The sequence below is a fragment of the Siphateles boraxobius genome, unplaced genomic scaffold (assembly GCF_051911475.1).
Source record: "Siphateles boraxobius isolate OS27281-9 unplaced genomic scaffold, OSU_SipBor_1 57, whole genome shotgun sequence".
In the NCBI taxonomy this organism is placed as follows: Eukaryota; Metazoa; Chordata; class Actinopteri; order Cypriniformes; family Leuciscidae; genus Siphateles; species Siphateles boraxobius.
Window position 1 is genome coordinate 1,213,090 of NW_027509183.1, and position 22,195 is coordinate 1,235,284.

Genomic DNA, 22,195 nt, shown 5'->3' on the forward strand with positions numbered 1-22,195 from the left:
TCAATCTCTCCAATGCAAGCATGTTTAAGATCTCTACTGCACATTTCAAACTTGGGCAAAGAATCAGTTTTCTTAGCAAATATCAATCCAAATAATATACATGTACATCAAACATCTCTAGATAGCTGAAAGTGGACACGTATCTGTCTTTTGTTCGTCACAGGAAAACTCCCACCAGCAGATGTTTTACGGTGCCGTCCTGAAAACGAGGGAACGCATACATGAGCTGTGATGCGCGAGTAATGGCTTTCATGCCTGAGACAGTGAGTGACCCGTCTCAGTTTTACTGCAATCAGGGTTTCTGTCTTGTTCTCCAGTAAACATTCCTAAATCAAGATACATTTACTGGAGATGCAAAATGTCTGAAGATATTAAGTCTGAAAAATGTATCAAAATGAAGTGAGTTTGTGCTTAAAATTAGAAAAATATCTGCCAGTGGAGTCAGAATAATAAACTTAATCCAAAGGGAACATATTGTTTTCAGCAGATGTTTTTTTTACTTTACCAGAAAACAAGACTTTTGTAATTTTCCATCTTAAGTAAATGTATTTTTAGATATTTGCACGGGAAATCAAGATGCAAATACAGAGTAAGAAAATCACGTCTAAAGTGATTTTTTTTGTTTGCTTTTTTCAGATATGTCTATTTTTTTGGACTATTGTTATCTTACTCTTGGTTGTTTCAGAATTATTTGTTACTCATATTTGTGTACACTATCTGAACTCATATGTGCAGATTAGCATCAAATGCTTTCGCAATACAAATGCTGTTCCATCTGTTTTCTATTATGTGTTCTATCAGATATTTGTGAAGTTTTTCCATCTTTGTCAGACAAACTGACTCTGTTACATGAATTAGCTGCTGGTATCAGCTCATTCTCGCTCTCTGTGGGGGGTATTTCATAATCCCACCATAATCATATAATTATCACGTCCATCACCCATAACCAAGATGAGGAAACAAACAGATGTTACGTAATAGCTCAGAGAGCTGATCTCAGATCAGACCGGACGCATTTGAAATGTCCGTAACACTTTACAATAAGGTTCATTAGTTATCATTAGTTCATGTATTAACTAACATTAATTAACAATGAGCATTTGGTATTAATCATTGTTAATGTTAGTTAATAAAAATGCAGCTGTTCATTGTTTATTCATGTTATTTCACAGTGCATTAAATAATGTTAACAAATACAACCTTTGATTTTAATAATGTATTAGTAAATGTAGAATTTAGCATTGTTTAGCAGAAACAGATATTCAGGATGTAAAAAATACCCAGAAGTGAATTCATCTTTCCAATCCAACAATTTAAATTTTGATAATCTATTGAAGGCCTCTATAAGGGTTTAGACCATAGACGTCTGTGGATTCATCTTTCTAATCCAACATTTTACATTTTTAATGATCTATTATAGGCCTCTGTATGTTTTTTTTTTTACAGTCTATGGTTTAGACACTATGTTGTTGTGTGTAATTGCGTGCCCGTCCTGCAGGCGGCGCTGCGCGAGACGCGCGCCAGTCACTCAGCGCGCGCGCACCTTCAGCACAGATGAACTTCTGCTGACTGGACTCGCGACGCTCATTCTGTTCTTCTGAAAGTGCGCAGATTCGTGAGAAAGTTATTGTAAGCGGCATCTTTTGTGTCAGAGCGAAACCCGAATACGTTTTCTGAGGCGTCGTGATGATGATAATGATGGGAGCTCGTGTTTGTGCGGTGTTTGTGCTGGTCATGTGTGTGTCCGGAGTGTGTGAGGCGGGATGCGCGGACAGACCGACACCGAGATGCTGTCCGGGACGGAATAACGAGTGTGTGGAGAAGAGTGCGAGGAGAACCGTGTGTTACTGCGACACGTACTGCAAGAGGAGCGGAGACTGCTGTGATGATTATCAAACCGTGTGTCACATCTCAGGTGAGTCTGTTAAACACCGTCAACATGAGCCGTTATTAAACACCGTTAACCTGCTTCGCGTGACGTCACGCCGCGGTGATCGACGTGCGCGAATTATAACTTTAAGTTAACTTAGTTGGTTTATCTCAAGCAATATATTGCAAAGTTTCTCAACGAATCCCAAAACTGGTATTTTTGGATTTTTTAAAAGCGGATTCAAATGCCTGCTTTATAATAAATCTTTTTTTTTTTTGGTTTTCTTAAACGAGATAAAATATTACTTGATTACAATTTCATCCTCTCTTAACCCAAAGAGGTTCTCTTCTTTCTTTCCATTCTCGTTTATTTTACTGTCTAATTTTAATTTTGTGCTGTGGTGTTGGTAATTTTTTTTACTATTCTTTATATTACTGTTATTCTTAATATTTATTGTTGTTTTCTAATTTTGTTGTTTCACGCTGTCAACTGAATGTTCAAATAAAGCATATAAAAAATTATAACTTTATAAACTATATAAAATTATAAAGATTTTAAAAAAAATAAACTCCGAACCCCTTTGACATGAAACACCCCCTGAGATTTTGAGTTAATATTTCAATAATTTAACGTCACATTCGCGTCTGTTAATCGTCACGTGACATGCTATTTATTTTGTTTATTAGGTGTTATTATTATCTACAAAAGTTTATTTCGATTTTATATTTTTATGATTTAATTAATTATTAGCTTTTCATCAAGTTTTGGGAAACCCTGCGGTAGAACAAAAAAAATGAAGCTGAAAAATAAAAAAGAATCATAACACTCGTCCATTTGACTTGTGCGCTGTATTCCAAATATTCTGAAGTAATTATTTACAGTAAATGTTTTTCTGTGTTCAGTGCACTGCACTTCCAGCTGTATGCAAACAAAAACATTTTCACTTGTATTATGATTTTCAGTGGGTAAGTTCCTCACACAAAGCATCATATGACTTCAGAAAATTGGGAATATAGTGCACTAATCACATTAATAAGTGTTTTATGAACCGCTTAGATATTCTGCTAAGCATCTCCGTTTGCATTTGACAGGACTAAAAAGATATTTTAAACTACATGAAGGTGAATAAATGACGACAGAAGTTGCTATTGAATAATTCAACTAAAAATCGTAATACTGTCATCATTTTTTTCAAAGCATGTTCTCAAATTTGGCTTTTTTGAGACTTTGAGAGCGAGACAAGGGATTGTGGTTGATGGAGCACTGACAGAAATCAGCGGTTCAGAAACAGCTGGTTTCTCAGAGTAAATGGTGTGACGTGATGAGTGAAGTATGTGTGTTGGTGAACCTGTGGGCCATCATTATCTGTCTGTCTCTCATCTGCTTCAACTGCAGCAACAGAACTCAGAAAGAGCTTCAAATACACCGTATGTATGTATATAAACACTACATCCCATCAGCCCATGGCATTCTGCTCTATATAAGGCAAAGCAATGTAAAGACGAGCGGCTTTTATCTCTCTGTTTTGACTTTGTAGGAGGTCTTGTTGGGCTTCTCAGGAGTTCAGAGTTGCTCAATCGTCTGTGTTTATGCTGTAAAACTGAGTCACTGAGACTTTAAAACGTCTGAGAGCAAAGCACAACGTCCAACAGGATTTGACCCAAAAACACTTCACTTACACTTATAAATGTCTGAATGTTATTGCATTAGATAAGAACACATCAAAGCGAGTGTGAATTCATTGAAAAGTAAGATGCACAAACCATTTACAAGCAAAATATTGCACAAAAAAAGTTTGTTTTGAAATTAAATTTAACTCCTTAGCATACATTTGGTCTCTTTTTAAAGTGCCCCTATTATGCTATTTTAAGGTTTCCTAATGTTGTTTTGGAGTCTCCTACAACAGGTTTACATGCATCAAAGGTCAAATAAACTTTTTTTCATTTTCATTTCATTTCATTTTCGCTTCATTTCCTCATAATATGTGACCCTGGACCACAAAACCAGTCACATGGGTCAATTTTTTAAAATACATTTTAATACATAAATACTCCGAATTAGCTCAATAAATAAGCTTTCCATTGATATATGGTTTGTTAGGATAGGATCATATTTGACCGAGATACAACTATTTGAAAATCTGAAATCTGAGGGTGCAAAAAAATCGAAACATTGAGAAAATCTCCTTTAAATTTGTCCATTTATGTTCGCGATTGTGCTGCATTCACTCCCAAAAATAAATATTTTATACATTTACGGTAGGAAATTTACAAAATATCTTCATGGAACATGATCTTTACTTAAAGGGATAGTTCACCCAAAAATTAAAATTCTGAGAATACTTTTTGTGCGCAAACCCCCCCCAAAATAACGACTTTATTTCAACTATTGATTTCCTTCTCTGTGGGCCTCGAGTGAGTTCACTAGTGTAACAGCGCAGCGCTTCTGTGTTGTACGTCACACGCATCACACACATGACCAGCGTCGGCCAATAGTGAGCCTACGTGTGACGTTGCACTACGCAATATCACTACGCTAACTCACTCGAGGCCCACAGAGAAGGAAATGAATAGTTGAAATAAAGTCGTTATTTTTGTTTGTTTTTGCGCACAAAAAGTATTCTCGTCGCTTGATAAACGTAAGATTGAGCCACTGTAGTCACTTGGACTATTTTAACGATGTCTTTAATAACTTTTCGGGGAACAAGTTTCAATCCCTTAGAAGCCTATGGAGGAGTGATCCAGCTCTCAGATTTAATCAAAAATATCTTAATTCGTGTTTCGAAGATGAACGAAGGTCTTAAGGGGTTGAACAACATGAGGGAGAGTAATTACTGACAGAATTTACATTTTTGGGTGAACTATCCCTTTAATATCTTAAAGATTTTTGTTATAAAAGAAAAATCGATAATTTTGACCCATACTATCTGTTGTTGGCTATTGCCATAAGTATACCCGTGCGACTTGTGACTGATTTTGTGATCCAGGGTCACATATACATTTGCACATCACCACATTTTCAATGTTTCTCAAACGACTCGTCAGATAAATCAATCTCTCTAAATCCCTCCTTTCCGGGCTCAGAGTCGACTCTTACGTTTGAAAGACAATAACTTTATATACGGTGCACTTTCAGATTTGCACTTTAAAACTTTGCAGGATGTTTTCATTCACTTAGAGCTGTTACACTCTACATGAAAGGTCATTTAAAAAAATCCATAATAGGGACAGTTTAAAGATTAACAAAATCTTACTGAAAGCTCATTTTTTGAGATATCAACCTCAAATTTGGAACACAGCTTGTTTAGATTTATAGCTTTGATTTTCTCATAGTTTTAGAGAAAAACATGTTTTTGAAAATATAAAAATTTAAAATGGTATTTTTATAAATTCTTCATAATAATAAACTTAATTAAACTTTATATAACTTTAACTGTCAGTGTGTTTTTCTCTTCAGTAATAACCTAACCCGAACAGGTAGTAAATGGATCACAACTATTCCATAATTATAATTTAGTACCTAAATGTATTTATATAAAATACAAAATATTAAATAAAAAGCATTATTGAACTAATATAGTACATTAATTTAATTTAAATTTGATCATTTCAGACTGCCATGCGAAGGGCACCAGCAGTGGTGGAAAGAGTACTGAAAAGACATACTCAAGTAAAAGTACCATGACATTCCAAAAAATGTAGTGTGAGTAGAGTAAAAAGTACTTGTCCAAAAAACTACTTGAGTAAGAGTAAAAAAGTAGCTTATTTAAAAGTACTCATGAGTAGTGAGTACTGAGCTGCGGATTCTACCCCTTATAATAAACACTGTGCACTACAATTTATAAATTAAAAAAAATTGCACATACTGTAATTCACATTGTGGCGAACAGGACGGCCGAGGGACGTGAGAGAATGGCGCGAGGCCGGTGGTGCGATTGATAATGAGCAGCACCTGTGAGCACACCGGTCTCGCATCTCTCACGGAGGAGCGGAAGCATAAAGGAGGAGCGACGACGTTGATGATGGAGAGAGGAACAGGCCTGATTTTAGTTGTGTTTTTGTATTTGTGTTTTATTTTAGCCAGCAGTCGTCCGCGAGGGGCTGCTGGCCGTTATGTTTTAGTTTGGGTAAGCCAGCAGTCGTCCACGAGGGGCTGCTGGCGGTATTTTAGTTTGTTTGTTTTATTTTAAATAAAGTTTATTTTGATTGTTCGCCGGTTCCCGCCTCCTTCTTCCCTGAACATTGCTACACTGGTGCCGGAACCCGGGAAGAGGGAGGAACGCGCTGTCAGAGAGTCCTCGCCGCTGTGGGGAATCCGCGGTGTCATCGAGCATGGTGCGCGAGTCGCCGCCGCTCGCCGTGGGCCGGAGCCTGCTGCCATCCGCCAGAAGGGGAGGAGCAGGGAGCGGGGGACTCGCGGCCATGGACGCTCGAGGCGGTGCGCTGGAGAGAGTTGCCGGTTGGACGGTCGAGCTCGCTGCCGGCCGCCTGTGTATTGGAGGGGCGGCTGCCATCCGGGAGGGAGAGGAGGAGTCGCCGCCGCTCGCCGTGGGCCGGAGCCTGCTGCCGTCCACCAGAGAAGGGGAGGTGCAGGGAGCGGGGGACTCCTACCGTCTGCCCAAGGCACCCGAGGAGCCGTCGCCGTCCACCGGGCGGCGGAGGAGCGTCGAACCGTCCACCGAGGGCCATCCAGCGTCACCGCCAGGCACCGCGGAGGAGATCGCCCAGCTGGTGGGGGACCAGATGGCAGCGCGTTGTGGGGACCGGACCATTTTTTTTTTTTTTTTCCTCTCTCCCCTCTCTCGATCTGTCGCTCCTCATGCTTCCGTCTCCATTTCCCTCGGCTTGTCGGTCCATACCCCCCAGGGATCGCCGCCGCCGGGGGGGGAGTAGGCACAGGCTCGTGGGTACCCCCCGGCCTGTGAGGGGCGATGGGGGTATGTGGCGAACAGGACGGCCGAGGGACGTGAGAGAATGGCGCGAGGCCGGTGGTGCGATTGATAATGAGCAACACCTGTGAGCACACCGGTCTCGCATCTCTCACGGAGGAGCGGAAGCATAAAGGAGGAGCGACGACGTTGATGATGGAGAGAGGAACAGGCCTGATTTTAGTTGTGTTTTTGTATTTGTGTTTTATTTTAGCCAGCAGTCGTCCGCGAGGGGCTGCTGGCCGTTATGTTTTAGTTTGGGTAAGCCAGCAGTCGTCCACGAGGGGCTGCTGGCGGTATTTTAGTTTGTTTGTTTTATTTTAAATAAAGTTTATTTTGATTGTTCGCCGGTTCCCGCCTCCTTCTTCCCTGAACATTGCTACACACATTATATTTTGTTCTTTGTCAGAAAGATTGAAGAATATCTATCATCCATCTTTTTAAAATGCATCAAATCAGTACACTCATCACCATTTAAATCATATTATTTGGGGGAAAAAAGCATTTAAAATTAGGCGAAAAGCCACTGGGCCTGAGCATGCTATTGTTGCACATAAAATATCAATATTCATAACTGTGCAAAGAATTCAAAAACCTTTAGAAACCTATATGATAGTTCAGCATCACACACCATGAGATGGGTTAAATAGAGAGATTAAAAAATACCCAATTTCTCTCCAAAACGGTACCAATGTTAGTGTTTTGATAAATGAGAATCACTAATATTATCAGATTACCTAATGCACTGAAAAAGGCTAAGATAGTGAGCTAACACTAATTACACACTTTAAATCCATGCTATTAAATATGTTACAATTTAAACGTAAATGCACATTGTTTTAGAAGGGTGGCATCATCCCTTACATTTTACACGGCTACATTTACTCGCATTGTAATGCTGATAATATAATTTGTAAGGAAAATTGTGCATTAAATAAGGAAGTTATATCCAGGAAACTTTTACAAAAGAAACAAACAAACACACACACACAAACACACACACACACACACACACACACACACACACACACACACACACACACACACACAAATGCATGTCTCTTTGTAGTCTCGGCGAAGCTGTTTTATCAGCAGCATCCACACACAAAAAAACAAAAGTTCAACATGAAAAATGTTTTTGCGCAAGTGCACTTGCCAAATAAAGATGGATTGTATAATGGATTAAATCAAAAACCGTTGTTTATTAACGAGCTGTAGTCACGTACTTACAGAAATGCAGTTCAAGTTAACGCCATGGTTTATAGAGTGCACTGATTCTGAATCTGGCGGCATGGCGAGCGCGAGACGCGGCAGTGCACAGATCGTGACGCGCGTCTCTCTGTAATGTGATTGACAAGTAAAAGGGAGCGGGAATTCACCGCATTATGAACTCGTCACCTAACCTCGTACACCCAACCTCAAACCAAATGTTAGGCCCTGTAGACAGGCCAGCCTATATAAATATCACATTAAGCAGAAATTTGAAATGTGCCTTAGCATATTGAATTGATGCTTGAAGAATGCACTTCCACAGCAGTCACGAGTAACAGCAGGAAGAGGCGGTTCAAGTTTTCTATGCTTAATTTGATTTGATGACAGTCACGAGACCGATTACTCGATCCAATCACGTTGATGGATAAAAATAAAATAAAATTAAAACAAGCATGTAACGAGTAACGACCACAAACAGAAGGAAAATAGCGGAGAAAAAGTACCGATACATCACTTAAAATGTACTCAAGTAAAAGTAAAATTACACAATTTTTAAACTACTCAAAAAAGTACAATTTCTGAAAAAAACTACTTAATTACAGTAACGTGAGTATTTGTAATTCGTTACTTCACACCCCTGGGCACCAGAGGGTTAAAGTACCGTTTCCATGTTAAAGCAACGTCCGATTTCAAAACGGATTTCACAGTATGAATTTTTAGTTTCTAAGCTTTCAAATTATACCTAATTTATGATGATTAGATTAGTAACATATGTGATAGGAAAAAATGCAATAAAAAGAGCGTTAAGAGGTTAAAACTTATACTTCTGAAGATGCGCACACTTCATCCCTTGTTTCGTTTCAGAGAGCTCAAATAAAGCCAACAGTTCACTTATCTATTCTTCTGATTCTCTGTCCAAGCCGGATGTTGTTGGCAAGTGTGCTGTTGTCTTTGTGATCGGTCATTGTTTTTATTATGAGTAATATTGGACTGGACTGCAGGGATTCGGTTGGTTTTGGTTTGTATATGTCTCCAAATAACAGCTTGATCTGACTCATTCAGACATACACTCCCTTACTCATGATTACTGCCATATGTGTGTGTTTCAGCAGTAGACTTGATATATATAGCTGAGGAAAACAAATATGCAAAATATTTTCGAAAATAAAAACAGCTCTCTGAACCCTTAAGCGGATTTATATGTGTGTATGGGCTGTTGCTAAACAATCATAGCTTAGTATTTTTTTTATTTCACATTTAATATATCTTGATATTCGTGCATTTGCTCAGAAATGGCTTAAATGGTAATAATTCATATCAGTTTTATTTTCTATAAATAATTTATATCAATCAACCACACAGCCATTGATGCCAAGATCATTCAAAATCTTTAATGTAAGAATTAAAACCGTTAAGTCTCATTAAAAATATTTAAAGAATGTTTCTCACACTGATTTTGGACCAATATAACAATGTAAACAAATGCAACAATATAATAATACAACATCACATAGTAGGGGTGGGTGAAAAAATCGATTCTTAGATGCATCGCGATGCGGACGTGGACGATTCTGAATCGATTCAAAAATGTCAAAAATCGATTTTCAAAAAAAAAAAAAAATGATAATGACATAATATTGACGGAACGCAAAAGATGGAACTCTGAAGCGCGGAAGCGCAGTGCCCGGACCGTCTGTCTGTGGCGTGTGCACATAACAGAGACGCGATGGCTGAGCGCGAAATCCAAACACCCTCCTCGTTAAAAGCTGACGTGTGGAAATATTTTGGCTTCTATGAAGTTGAAGGGGGAAAGGAGCTGGACAAGAGCCACACTAGTTGTAAGCTTTGTAGAATAAAACTAAAATATTTCGGCAACACGACAAATATGAGAAGCCATATGACACGTTTCCACCCAGAGGAGGAAAAACACTCGGCTGTACCAGAGCCGTTTCTCTCTATGGCTCTGGGCTTTACCGGTGTTCAGACGATTTCTGCTGCCTTGTCGAAAAATGCTACCCAAACGCGAATCGATCACAGATAATGTTGATTCATTCTCTATACTTTGTACTTTTAAAGCAAAGTATTTATATTCACACACACACAAAAGATTCAGATAATCGCTTTAGAATCGAATCGCAGGCCTCTGAATCGTAATCGAATCGAATCGTGAGGTGCCTAGAGATTCCCACCCCTATCACATAGTAAAAAAGAAGAAATATTTAGGCTACCTAGTAAAATATAATATTGTATTATAAAGTGTGTGTTTGAAAATGCAGCAGTGTGTTTTTCATGAAGAAGGAAGTCACATCAGCCACATGGAGCGAACAAACACACAGTTTTGAGACAGAAATAGAGAGGAAAAGCAGGAATGGCGGTATAAAGAAACCCATTTCTTCCCCTTTCTCTCTCTTGAGCCTGGAGCAGGTTTCATCTAATAAGCTGCTCTTGATGTTCCCAGTCATTTTTCCCAGTCTTGGCTGTTATCTGACTTCTGTTGTTCAAGGCTGTGGGTCATTTACAGCACAATGAGTGTGTTCTGGAGGGTTTGGTTTTAGTCAGGACTGGCTCACATTATATATTGTCTGACAGTAGTTTTCTGCTAGAGAACTGCACCAAGTGTTTCATAATGTCTAGCATTGATGGCAGACTTATCACGCATTTGCTATTAACAGTATTAACCTTTATTTGAGTCTATCAAAAGCAAAAAAGCAAGAAAACGATTAAATGAGTTGGATTATCCAAAAATACACTAAACGTGTGAATTACATGTCTAAAACAATTTGTGCAACCTCCCCACAGGGTTTTGATGGTGTTTGAGTCGGGGAATGCTGTGTCCATGGCGAAACCTTTCTTTCTGTGCTCAGAAAACTATTCTGATGTTTATTTTGAGATGTGCTTTGGATCATTGCAATACTGGAAGATCCAACCACGGCCCAGTTTAAGCTTCCTGACTGGGTCAGTCAGTTGTTGAATTAAGATCTACTGGTGCTTTATGGAGTTTATGATGCCGTGACCGTGTATCTTAACAAGTTGTCCAGGGTCTTTGGAAGAATTAAAACGGCATTAAAAATCCAGCTCCATACTTTACAGTGGGGATGAGGTACCTTTCTACATGGCTATGTTTTAGTCTATGCCAAACAAGCTCTGGTGTTTTACAAAAAGCTTTTTTTTTTGGTCTCATCTGACCATCAAACCCAGTTCCAGTAACACCTGGAAAACTGTAGGTGTGTGAAATGCTGTTTGATTTCACTAAAGGCTTTTTATTGCAACCTTCCTGAACAGATTGTGTCTATATAGGTGAGGTCTTATCACAATTTTGGAGACTTTCTGACTAGCATCTGCAATAGTCCAACTTTGATCCTTATAGTTTTTTTGGCGAATCAAACTATCCTCCTCAGTGCATGTGGGGCCAATATAGACATCTCCCGTTTATTTAAACTCCTTATTATTGCTCAGATAGTGGAAATGAGTATTCCAACAATTAAAGTATTATCTTACAGCCATTCCATTCCATTCCATTCCAACCTTTTGTCACACATCATTACTGTATTATCAGGTGTTTTTTCTTTCCACGTGTGGTGAAAATCCAGCTTTTAATGTTGTTTTATGTCTATATGGTGTTTTTAATATGCTTTAAGACAAAGAATGTGTAAATTCATAAGCCGACAGCATTGCTGAGTATTTTCTCCTTAAAACTGCAGTGAACCAAAGACAGTCTCAAAAACACGGTTTGAAATCGCTGGTGTTTCTGACGTCACAAACTACCTTGTAACCAATCAGATCAACGTGTGATCGTCAACGAGTGGATCTCTGAGTGCTGTGAGCATTCACACTGCAAACGACAAAGTGACACGATACATGCTATTTCCGGCGACACGAGCAACGACACGTTGGCGACTGGATGGGGCGTCCAGCGATGTGACAAAGTTGAGATCTGTTTAACTAAATGCAAATGAAGAGCGACTTTCGGGACCGACTCTTCAGAAGCTCATTTTAGCAGTCAGAAACTGTCCTATAATTTATGATATGTCTTAGTGGACATACAGTGGTACTCGCCGTGCTGACTTACCCGTTTGCTGCAGTTAAATAGCCGCTATGGCAAAGAGCACTCGCTGTTTCTCGTTCATCTTTAATATTATGCATTATTCCATTTATATTTAGACTTTTCCTACCAAATGTTTGATTGTAGTGGCAAGAAAATGGATTTGTTGTTTACAACATGGAGTAACATCCGTGAATGTCACTCACAAACATTACTAGGCAACCAGCAGTGGGAACGCCCACTAGCAACCACACCGCTAGCCACAAGTTGCTTGTAGTGTGAACGCAGCTTGAGTGGTGGCGGGGCTCATGTGCATATTCATAGAACCGCATATACTAAATGAGGCAAGGGTGTAAAGAGTTACATTCAAGCTATTTTAAGGCATGAAGAATTTTTTCAAGTAAAAACGCTTAAATGTCATTTTGGTGATCAAAGATGAGTTTTAAGGGATAAAATGATGTGAAAAATGAATGACAACACAGGGCACTTTAAATGTTAGATTTATGTGAATATTTTAAATGAAAGATTAAGAGGAGAAATTGCTATTTTCAGGCTTCTTCTTTATAATGCATTAAATAATTTCTGCCCAAACCCCAGTCGTCTATCCACCGGACACATGGCTATAGATGTTAAACGTGATAAATTAATTAATGCACGTGATTCATTAATTCATTAATGCATCTAATGGATGGAAGCGGATGTGCCTGAAGGACAACTAAAACTTCAACTTATGATTCTATCAAAAAACAAGTTACAAGCAACAAAACTCTCAGTTATTCACTGTTACTCATTGGATGCACAATTAAGCAATTTGTTGCAATAGACAGGGAAGTTTGTTCACTAACATTTTTTTCTTCAATAATAATGTTCTTGTATTATTATAGTAGGCCATGAGAGGCTGTAAGTTATTGTTATTTTAATGCGATTAAGAGGTTTTTAGGCAGTCTGTCACATCATACACCTCAAGGGCCGTTCAATCCTCATTATTATTATTATTAAGGTTTCACGGTTTGCATGTGAGATCAGTTTTGAACACTGATTTTACTCTGATGGATGGTGAAAGATGTGGCTTATACTACGCTGTCTTTGCTGTGAGGTTAGTGTGTTGACATGGGTCTGTTTGATGTGACTCAGGACAGAGTTTTTTGTCTCTGTGACAGATTCCTGAAACTGGAGGAATGCTGAGGAATATCTGCCGTGGGTTTGGTGGCCCTCGTAAACACCCGAGTGCTGTGAGAGAGAATAGTGTGTGTGACGTCACCGTCGGCCGGAGTGACTGCGGTCACACACACTGAGTGACAGAAAGACTGAGCGGCAGAATGTGTTTTAAGCATGAATGCCGTGAAAAACACACAAAACACATTTAAAACGGGAAAGAGCTTTGAGATTGACTGTACAACTAGATTTGACAAGAAATCTGAGGCATATTTTTACAGATTGCAAAAGCTATAGAACAGAGAAACAAATGGATCGCTGAGATTCACAGAAAAAACTGGATCCAGGCAGAGAAAGGTGGATTTGCAGTCATGATTTTGTGTCAATATGCTGAATTTAGGGGTAAAATCACACCCTATATTGTATTGCGACTCATCAATTAAATATTTACCATCGTATATTCTGCATAATTGGATGTTTTTAAATAAACACGGACAAAAAAACTATACAAGTTTTAGGGCTGGGCGATATGATGATATATATGACATTGATATGAGTAATCACATGGATTTACACCTATATTGTATTTATATAAAGCGTTCACAGGCAAATTTGCTTTGTTTTTCCCCGGCGTTGAAATCAGGCGCATATAAATGTCAGGAAACACGATTTCTGTCTGCATGTCAATATCCATGTATCACTGGATCTTTGGTAAGTTGTAAGGAACTTTATATCGAGTCCAACCTTTAGTTTAAACTGATAATCAATTATTTTACATACGTTTTCACAGTTTCCTCTATTAACTCCAGTCACGCAGCAGCTCTTCTGCCACTCAGTCCGGCTGAGGGAGTGTGTGTATGATCCAGCGGGAAAGTGACGTCAATGCATAACCTATAAGAGCGTGTGTGAACAATGAACAGGAACACGCTGGTGTACATGTTGTGTGTTACCTGACTGAGTGATCTGTATATCTGCTCTTTTTCACTTTTTATCTTGAGGAAAAACACATGTTCCTCCTCTGGCTCCTCTCGGTCCTCCCACATCATCTCCTGACGAGTCTATCGTTAATGAAGACTGTGAATGCGTGCGCAGGTGTGTTGCTTTGGCACTTTACAGCCTGTGTGCAACCAATGAAATTGTGCGATTGCTGACTCCTACTGTGCTGTTTTTCACTGGCAGTTTTGCTTCAACATTTTTGTGTGGCAATCAAATATTTGAGAGATTTCTGTAATATTTTCCTCCACATTTTAGGCAGTAATTTTTTTAGTTCATTGATGAATCGGATTCTTTTAGACTGATTCCTTAAAAGGAACCAAAGTTCTTGGAAAACGTCTCGGTTACGTATGTAACCCTAGTTCCCTGATAGGGAACGAGACGCTGCGTCAAACGCTGCGGGAACGCCCCTGCGTTGTGCGTCATGAAGCACGTATGGAATCAGCCCAATGGAGAGATGAAACGTCATAGGCGGGTGACGTCATCGACCAGGAAACTATAAAGCACCCCAAAAACACAAGCGCATTAGCTTCTGATAGGCTTGAAGGAAGCGCTAACGGGAGTGCCGGGAGTATGGCGGAGCGACGCAGCGTCTCGTTCCCTATCAGGGAAATAGGGTTACATACGTAACCGAGACGTTCCCTTTCAAGGGAACTTCGAGTTGCGTCAAACGCTGCGGGAACGCGAATACCCACGTCGCCATAGGACCAAATGACCGTCATTCGAGACTAGCGCACAGAGGACGAGAGCACCTGTGCCCCAGGGGTAGAGCTTAAGTCTAGGTCATAGAACTTAATAAAAGTATGCGGTGAAGACCATCCAGCCGCATCACAAACATCACTCAGGGAAACCCCCGACAAAAGAGCTTTAGAAGGAGCCATACTCCTGGTAGAGTGAGCTCGGACAACCAAAGGTGAAGGCTGGCCAGCCGACTCATAAGCAAGTGAGATAGCCTCAACCACCCACTTGCTCATTCTCTGTTTAGACGCCGGACACCCTTTCCTGGGTGGCCCGAAACATACAAAAAGTTGTTCTGATTTCCTCCACAGGGCAGCTCTGTGGACATAAGCGTCTAATGCCCTAACAGGGCAGAGTGAATTAAGTTTCTCCTGGTCCGATGACATAAATGGAGGAGGACAGAAAGCCTGCAGAACCGTAGGTCTAACAATATTAGTAGGAACCTTAGGAACGTAACCTGGTCTAGGATGCAGAAAAGCTTTAACCATGCCAGGTGCAAATTCCAGGCACGAGGGTGAAACCGACAGAGCCTGCAAATCTCCGATTCTTTTTAGTGAAGAGATAGCAAGCAAAAAGATAGTCTTAAAAGTGAGAAACTTCTCGGGAACTTCTTCGATAGGTTCAAAAGGAGCTAGGGAAAGACCTTCTAATACAATGGCCAGATCCCAAGTCGGCACCCTCGTACGAACTGCTGGCCTCAGTCTCAAAGTGCCACGGAGGAAACGAGTTATAAGCGGGTGTCTCCCAAGAGAAACTCCACTGAAAGGGACGTGGTAAGCAGCTAGTGCCGCCACATACACCTTTAGTGTGGAGGGGGATAACCCTGTGGAGAAGCGCTCCTGCAGGAATTCCAGCACTGCACCCACTGGGCAGTTAACTGGGTCCTGCAGGTGTTCTCCACACCAAGAAGTGAAAAGTTTCCACTTCAAGGCATAAAGCTTCCTCGTGGATGGAGCTCTGGAGTTAAGAATGGTCTCAACAACCTCGGTTGAGAGACCGGAGTCTATGAGCTGGGCCCCCTCAGAGGCCAAGCCCACAGTTTCCACAATTCTGGGCGGGGGTGAAGTAGATCCCTCCTGACCGGGAGCTCCAAAGGAGAACCGTCCAGGAGAGAAATCAGGTCCGTAAACCATACTCGGGCCGGCCAGAACGGGGCTACTAGTAGTAGACTGACCCCGTCCCGGCGGACCCTCTCCAGAACTCCTGGTAACAGAGCAATCGGGGGAAAGGCGTACAGACGTGACCTCGGCCACGGCTGCACCATAGCATCCAACCCCAGGGGGGCTGGAAGAGTGATGGAGAACCACCGATGACAATGAGTGGTCTCCTTGGAAGCGAATAGGTCCACCTCGGCGCGACCGAAACTCAACCAAAGGAGCTCCACCACCTCGGGGTGGAGTCTCCATTCCCCTGGCCTCGGCCCCTGCCTCGACAGGGAGTCTGCTACCACATTCAAATACCCAGGGAGATACATTGCTCTCAGAGATAGTAGCTTCCCTTGGGACCACAGGAGGATCTGACGGGCCAACTTGTAAAGCCGGCGAGACCGCAGGCCCCCCTGATGATTTATATAAGAGACCACCGACGTGTTGTCTGATTGAACTAACACATGATGGCCTCTCAGGTCTGTTAGGAAGTGTTTCAGAGCCTGAAACACAGCCAACATCTCTAGACAATTTATTTGCCACGAAAGATGCTGATCCTGCCACAGACCTTGGGCTGGGCGACCACTCATGACCGCCCCCCACCCTGTGAGGGAAGCATCCGTCGTTAGCGTTATGCGACGACAAAGAGCCCCCAGCACAGGACCTTTGGATAGGAACCAAGTTTCTCTCCACATGACCAGAGCACGAAGGCAGCGCCGCGTGACTTTGAACGTGCGGAGCGGATTTCCCCTCGGGGAGAATCCCTTGGTCCTGAGCCACCACTGTAGCGGTCTCATGTACAACAGGCCGCAAGGTATAACGTTGGACGCTGCTGCCATCAGACCCAACAGTCTCTGAAACTGCTTGACAGTGAGTAGCTGGCCTAGCTTCACTTGTTTCACAGCTGAGAGAATCGAAGCGATGCGGGTCGGAGAGAGTCGCGCCCGCATCGATACCGAATCCCAAACGACACCCAGAAAAGTGGTCTTCTGGGAAGGAGATAATACACTTTTCTTTGCGTTCAGCCTCAACCCCAACTTTCTGATATGAGCGAGGACGACATCTCGATGCCGAACCGCCATCTGCTCGGTCTGAGCTAAAATCAACCAATCGTCGATGTAATTGAGAATACGAATGCCCTGAAGCCTCAGAGGCACTAGTGCTGCATCCATGCATTTCGTGAAAGTGCGGGGAGATAAAGCTAGGCCAAACGGAAGAACCCTGTACTGGTACGCCTCGCCCCCGAAGGCGAACCTCAGGAACTTCCTGTGTTGCGGAAGGATGGACACATGGAAGTATGCGTCCTTCAGATCTATCGTGACAAACCAGTCCTCGGACCTGATTTGAGACACGATCTGCTTGATAGTGAGCATCTTGAATTTTAGCTTCCCTACCGAGCGATTCAATATGCGCAGGTCTAAAAATTGGACGCAACCCCCCATCCTTCTTTGGAACGATGAAATATCGGCTGTAATAACCTGACTCCAAACTGGGAGGAGGAACCCGTTCTATAGCCTCTTTTTGAAGGAGCGTTTTCACCTCTTGTTCCAATACCAGAGCCTGCTCGGGGCCCACCACTGTGTGCAGAACCCCTCCTGTCTGCAGGACCCAATGAGATATTTTTGGAAGGCTTTTCCCTGTAACGGCGCACCGGCAGGGAACAACTGGTCTGACCGCTCTGAGACCCTCCTCAGAGGGAGCGAGCGTCCCTCGGGAAAGCGCTCGCTGGGATCGTCTGTGCCCCGGCATAAAGGCGGGGTTGGCAGAACGAGCCCCTGAGGGCACCGAGGAGGAATGGGCACCGTAAAAAGAGGTGAACACCTTTCCGCCTCGGTGGGGACCACCCTCAGCATCCTGAACGGCTTGGCGTCAGGACTTCTTCTTAGCCGAAGCCTTCTTAGCCAATATAACTGTCCTCAGATCAGTTCTACTGGGAGAAGGCTTCGGCTGAGAGTGTCGCGGCTGAGCCCACTGTCCAGCAGGGGGAGCACGAGACGCGACACTCTGCCTCTGCTGCGCTCTATGTGATGAGCTCGAAGACGGCCGGGGCTGCTCCCGCCCAGCAGCCCCAGGGACATGAACTTTAAGGGGAAGAAACTTTTTAAAAGCTGCAGTTTGTTTCTTTTCTTCTTGGAATTTATCGATAACTGAATTCACAGCATCACCAAACAACCCCATGGGAGAAAGAGGAGCATCTAAAAGAAAAGCTTTTTCTCTCTCTTTAATATTAGTCTGATTTAACCACAAATGTCTTTCTGCGGCCACCAGAGCTGCCATAGAACGACCCATTAATTTGGCCGATTCTCTGGTGGCACGCAGGGATAAATCAGCAGCCTGACGCAGTTCGCGAACTACGTCAGTACTGACCTCCTCACTCTCACTCATGTCCCTTAGCAGATCAGCCTGGTATGCCTGCAAGATTGACATAGTATGCAGACATGACACAGCCTGACCTGTTGCCGAATATGCTTTATCCACCAAAGCCGAAGTGTTTCTTAAAGGCTTGGTGGGTAATGCCGGTGCCTTAAAAGATGATGCTGCTTCGGGGGAGAGATGGCTCGCAAGCGTCTCTTCCACACGAGGCAAAGCACCATAACCATGAGCCTTGGCTCCCATAATATTAGCGTATGTTGAAGTCTGGGGACTAAACACTCTATATGACACCGGTTTTCTCCATGATTTCGACACCTCGGTGTGGAGATCATGGATAAACGGCAGGCACCGGCGTGGAGGCTGCACACGTGACGGCAAAAATCTCTCATCCAACTTTGATTTAGAAACAGACTCCTGTCTAGTCACTGGCCATTCAATATTAAGTTTTTCAACAGCTCTTGTTAACACCTCCATAAGCTCATCACTCTCAGGAGTGTGGGGTGGCGAATCCTCCACATCTCCCTCAACACTAACAACATCAAGTTCCTCAGAACTGGATAGCTGCAGCATTGGTGCCTCAGCCCGAGCGGAAGAAACCGCAGCGCGTGCTTCCGAACCCGGGACTGAGGCACTGGATCTCACAGGTGAAGGGAGAGATAAGGCAGAGCCCGTCTCAAACCCCGCTGTGAGATCCATCTGCGATCCCCACGATAAGCGCCGCCGCTCTGCCTCGGCAGAAGCGGGACCCGAACCGCGGGGAGCGCGCACCGAACCGCTCTCCTCAAAGAGCGATCGGCGGGAGCGGAGCGTCCTTAACGGCAAACGCTCGCAATGCTCACAGTTTGCTCCCTCGAGAGCAAACTGGGCATGCTGAACTCCCAAACAAACAACACAAAGATCATGTGTATCCCCGCTCGTTAAATAACGCGAGCAGGGAGGAACACACTTTCTAAACTGCTGTTCGTCCGCCATAATCTCTCAATATATATATATATATAGGGATAAATTGTTTGTGTGGTGCAGGGTATGTAAGACAGACAATATCACACAGGGACAGATTCACATGTAGCGCGACTGAAAGCACAGAAGCTAATGCGCTTGTGTTTTTTGGGGTGCTTTATAGTTTCCTGGTCGATGACGTCACCCGCCTATGACGTTTCATCTCTCCATTGGGCTGATTCCATACGTGCTTCATGACGCACAACGCAGGGGCGTTCCCGCAGCGTTTGACGCAGCTCGAAGTTCCCTTGAAAGGGAACAGTTATTTTCAATAGCTTTTAACCAGGTATAACTTATCTACTGTATTGTTTGTATTGTTTTTATATTTCGTCTGACTTTGTGTATTATGCAACACGTTGGGTCAACCAGAAGTTGTGTTAAAGGTGCTTTATAAATAAAAGAAAGAACAAAATAATTTGTTCAGGAATCACTCATCATTTTGCATTGGGTTTGTTGATTGGTGACACTTTACAATAAGGTTTCATTAACTAAAGCATTAATTAACAATGAACGGGCAATATACATTTGTTACAGTATTTATTAATCTTTGGTAACACTAGTTAAAAAATACAACTGTTTATTGAGTTAATTTTAGATCAGGTCCATTAAATAATATTAAAGTCCCCTTGCAGTCAATAATTTTATCCCTTAAACTAATCGGCTACAAGGTAGTTTGTGACGTCAGAAACACCAGTGATTTCAAACGGTGTTTTTGAGACTGTCTTTGGTTCACTGCAGTTTTAAAGAGAAAATACTCAGCAATACTGTCGACTTGTGAATTTGCACATGGTTTGTCTCAACATATATTAAAAACACCACATAGACATTAAGCAACATTAAAAGCTGGACTTTCACCACTAGGGGACTGTAATAGATACAACTTTTGCTTGTAATACTGTATCAGTGAATTTTGAAATGAATGCATTAGAAGTATTTTTCAGTGTTGGTTCATGTAAACTAATGTTTTTCACTAATGTTAACAAATGGAACCTTATTGTAAAGTGTTACTGGAAACACATGGAGTGTCTGAAGAACGCAGGTGTTCAAGACCCGTTAATGGACCCGAATGTCACAAAAATCATTTGGTTCCAGTATTTACAAAAAAACACGGAACTATGTCTGAACACTGAAGGCCGTGTGTCCACCAAAGCGTTTTTTCACGCAGCTTGCGTATAATTCCAATTGTTTTCAATGGGAGCGCCGCGTTTTTTAAACGCCATGAGCGTAACGAGGTGCTGAGCGTGTATTTAACGCTCAAGCGCTGAGCGCCCGGTGTTTTTTTACTGGTCACCGAGAGTTAAAAAATGTTCAACTTTGGGTAAAACGCTGCTCTCATCACTGGCACTTTTTACACAGCCGTCCAATCACAGTGGAGGAGGGGCGGGACAAAAACCACACCGACCAACTGTCACAACATTCTTTCTGTACAACGACGTCAACCAGCAGAGCTAACCGAACACAATGAATGAAAAATAAATTTTAAGTACGAAACAAATTATCTACGAAATCAGTTACAAGTAAACTGTGCTGCGGATATTCTGTATCATAGCAACGAATCGTCTCAACTGAAAAAACGCAGCGCTGCCAAAACCCTCTCGAGCGCCCACAGCTAGGCGTTTTCAGCAGAGCGTCTAGCGTTTTCAGCCGGCTAAAAACGCTTTGGTGGACACACGGCCTAAGCATTCATTTTTGATTCATGATTTACATATTCATATTAAAGGGTAAGTTCGGTGTTTTACAATTAAAGCCCTATTTTAAGATCGTTTCTGATGAAATCGAACAGTTAAGATTGAAATTTGGACACATGCTACTGTCCCGAGAATTTTAGGTTTCTGTGTTAGCACCCCCCCACCTATACAATGGTTTCATAGGTGTGTTGAAAGAGTCATTCATAAAACGCATTAAACTTTAGTTTACAAAGACGTGACACTCACAGAGTGGTCTGGGGTGTTCACTGATATGCTCACACAAAAATCGCTGCAAAAGATGCTTTCTAACAGGTTTTATCGTAGTTTTTGTCCAACTCCATTGACTTGTATTGTCCATGACCTAAACCTAAAATTGTGTCCAGCATGTGTCCAAATTTGAATCTTAACCGTTCGATTTCATTAGAAACGATCTTAAAACAGGGCTTTAATTGTAAAACACAGAGCTTACCCTTTAAAGAATCGTAGGTAAGCGCATCACCTGATCAGGACACTCGTGACCTTTGGTGACCCCAGAGAGTGTGAGCGAGATTAAGCTTTCCCGTAACTTACAATGCCAAGGTCATGGGTTCGATTCCCAGGGAAAGCAAGAACTGATAACAATTATGTAAGTAGCTTTGGATAAAAGCGTCTTCCAAATGCATAAATGTAGGCCTAAATGTAAAATGTAAATTAAAATCTGTCGGCCCTTAGGATCACCATCAGAGCGAGGGGAGGCTTCTGGGAACAGGGTACGAGGCATATCTGCAGAACTAATGCAGGGGAATGTGGGGAATTTGACAGGGCCTTTGTATGGAGGTGTGTGTTTGTGAGTGTGTTTGCTTTCATTGTGTTGAGATGTGTCACTCTGGTGCGGAAGAACAGAAGAATGAGAACGAACCAACCGTGAGGTCAGAACGACATGAATGAAATAAAGCAGTGACTCCCCAACGAGGGATTCGTGTATCAAACCTGTAACGGTAGATTTACTTTCCTCTGTAAAAAAAGTTAAATGTCCCATCTAGATTTAGCAAGTAAATCAACACAATAATGGCC

General features: G+C 42.1%; 1 protein-coding gene across 2 annotated transcripts in view; it reads left to right on the plus strand.

Moving 5' to 3' along the window:
• The first annotated feature begins 1,503 nt into the window (after nt 1-1,503).
• Nucleotides 1,504-22,195, plus strand: part of LOC143715269 (somatomedin-B and thrombospondin type-1 domain-containing protein) — a 37,289-nt gene continuing 16,597 nt past the window's right edge. Inside the window, exon 1 of one of the 2 annotated variants that reach the window (XM_077206940.1) lies at nt 1,504-1,915. In XM_077206940.1, the coding sequence (XP_077063055.1) occupies nt 1,687-1,915 (229 nt within the window). In that variant the 5' untranslated portion in view covers nt 1,504-1,686. The remainder of the gene's footprint in view (nt 1,916-22,195) is intronic. The other variant, XM_077206939.1, reaches the window with a different exon arrangement.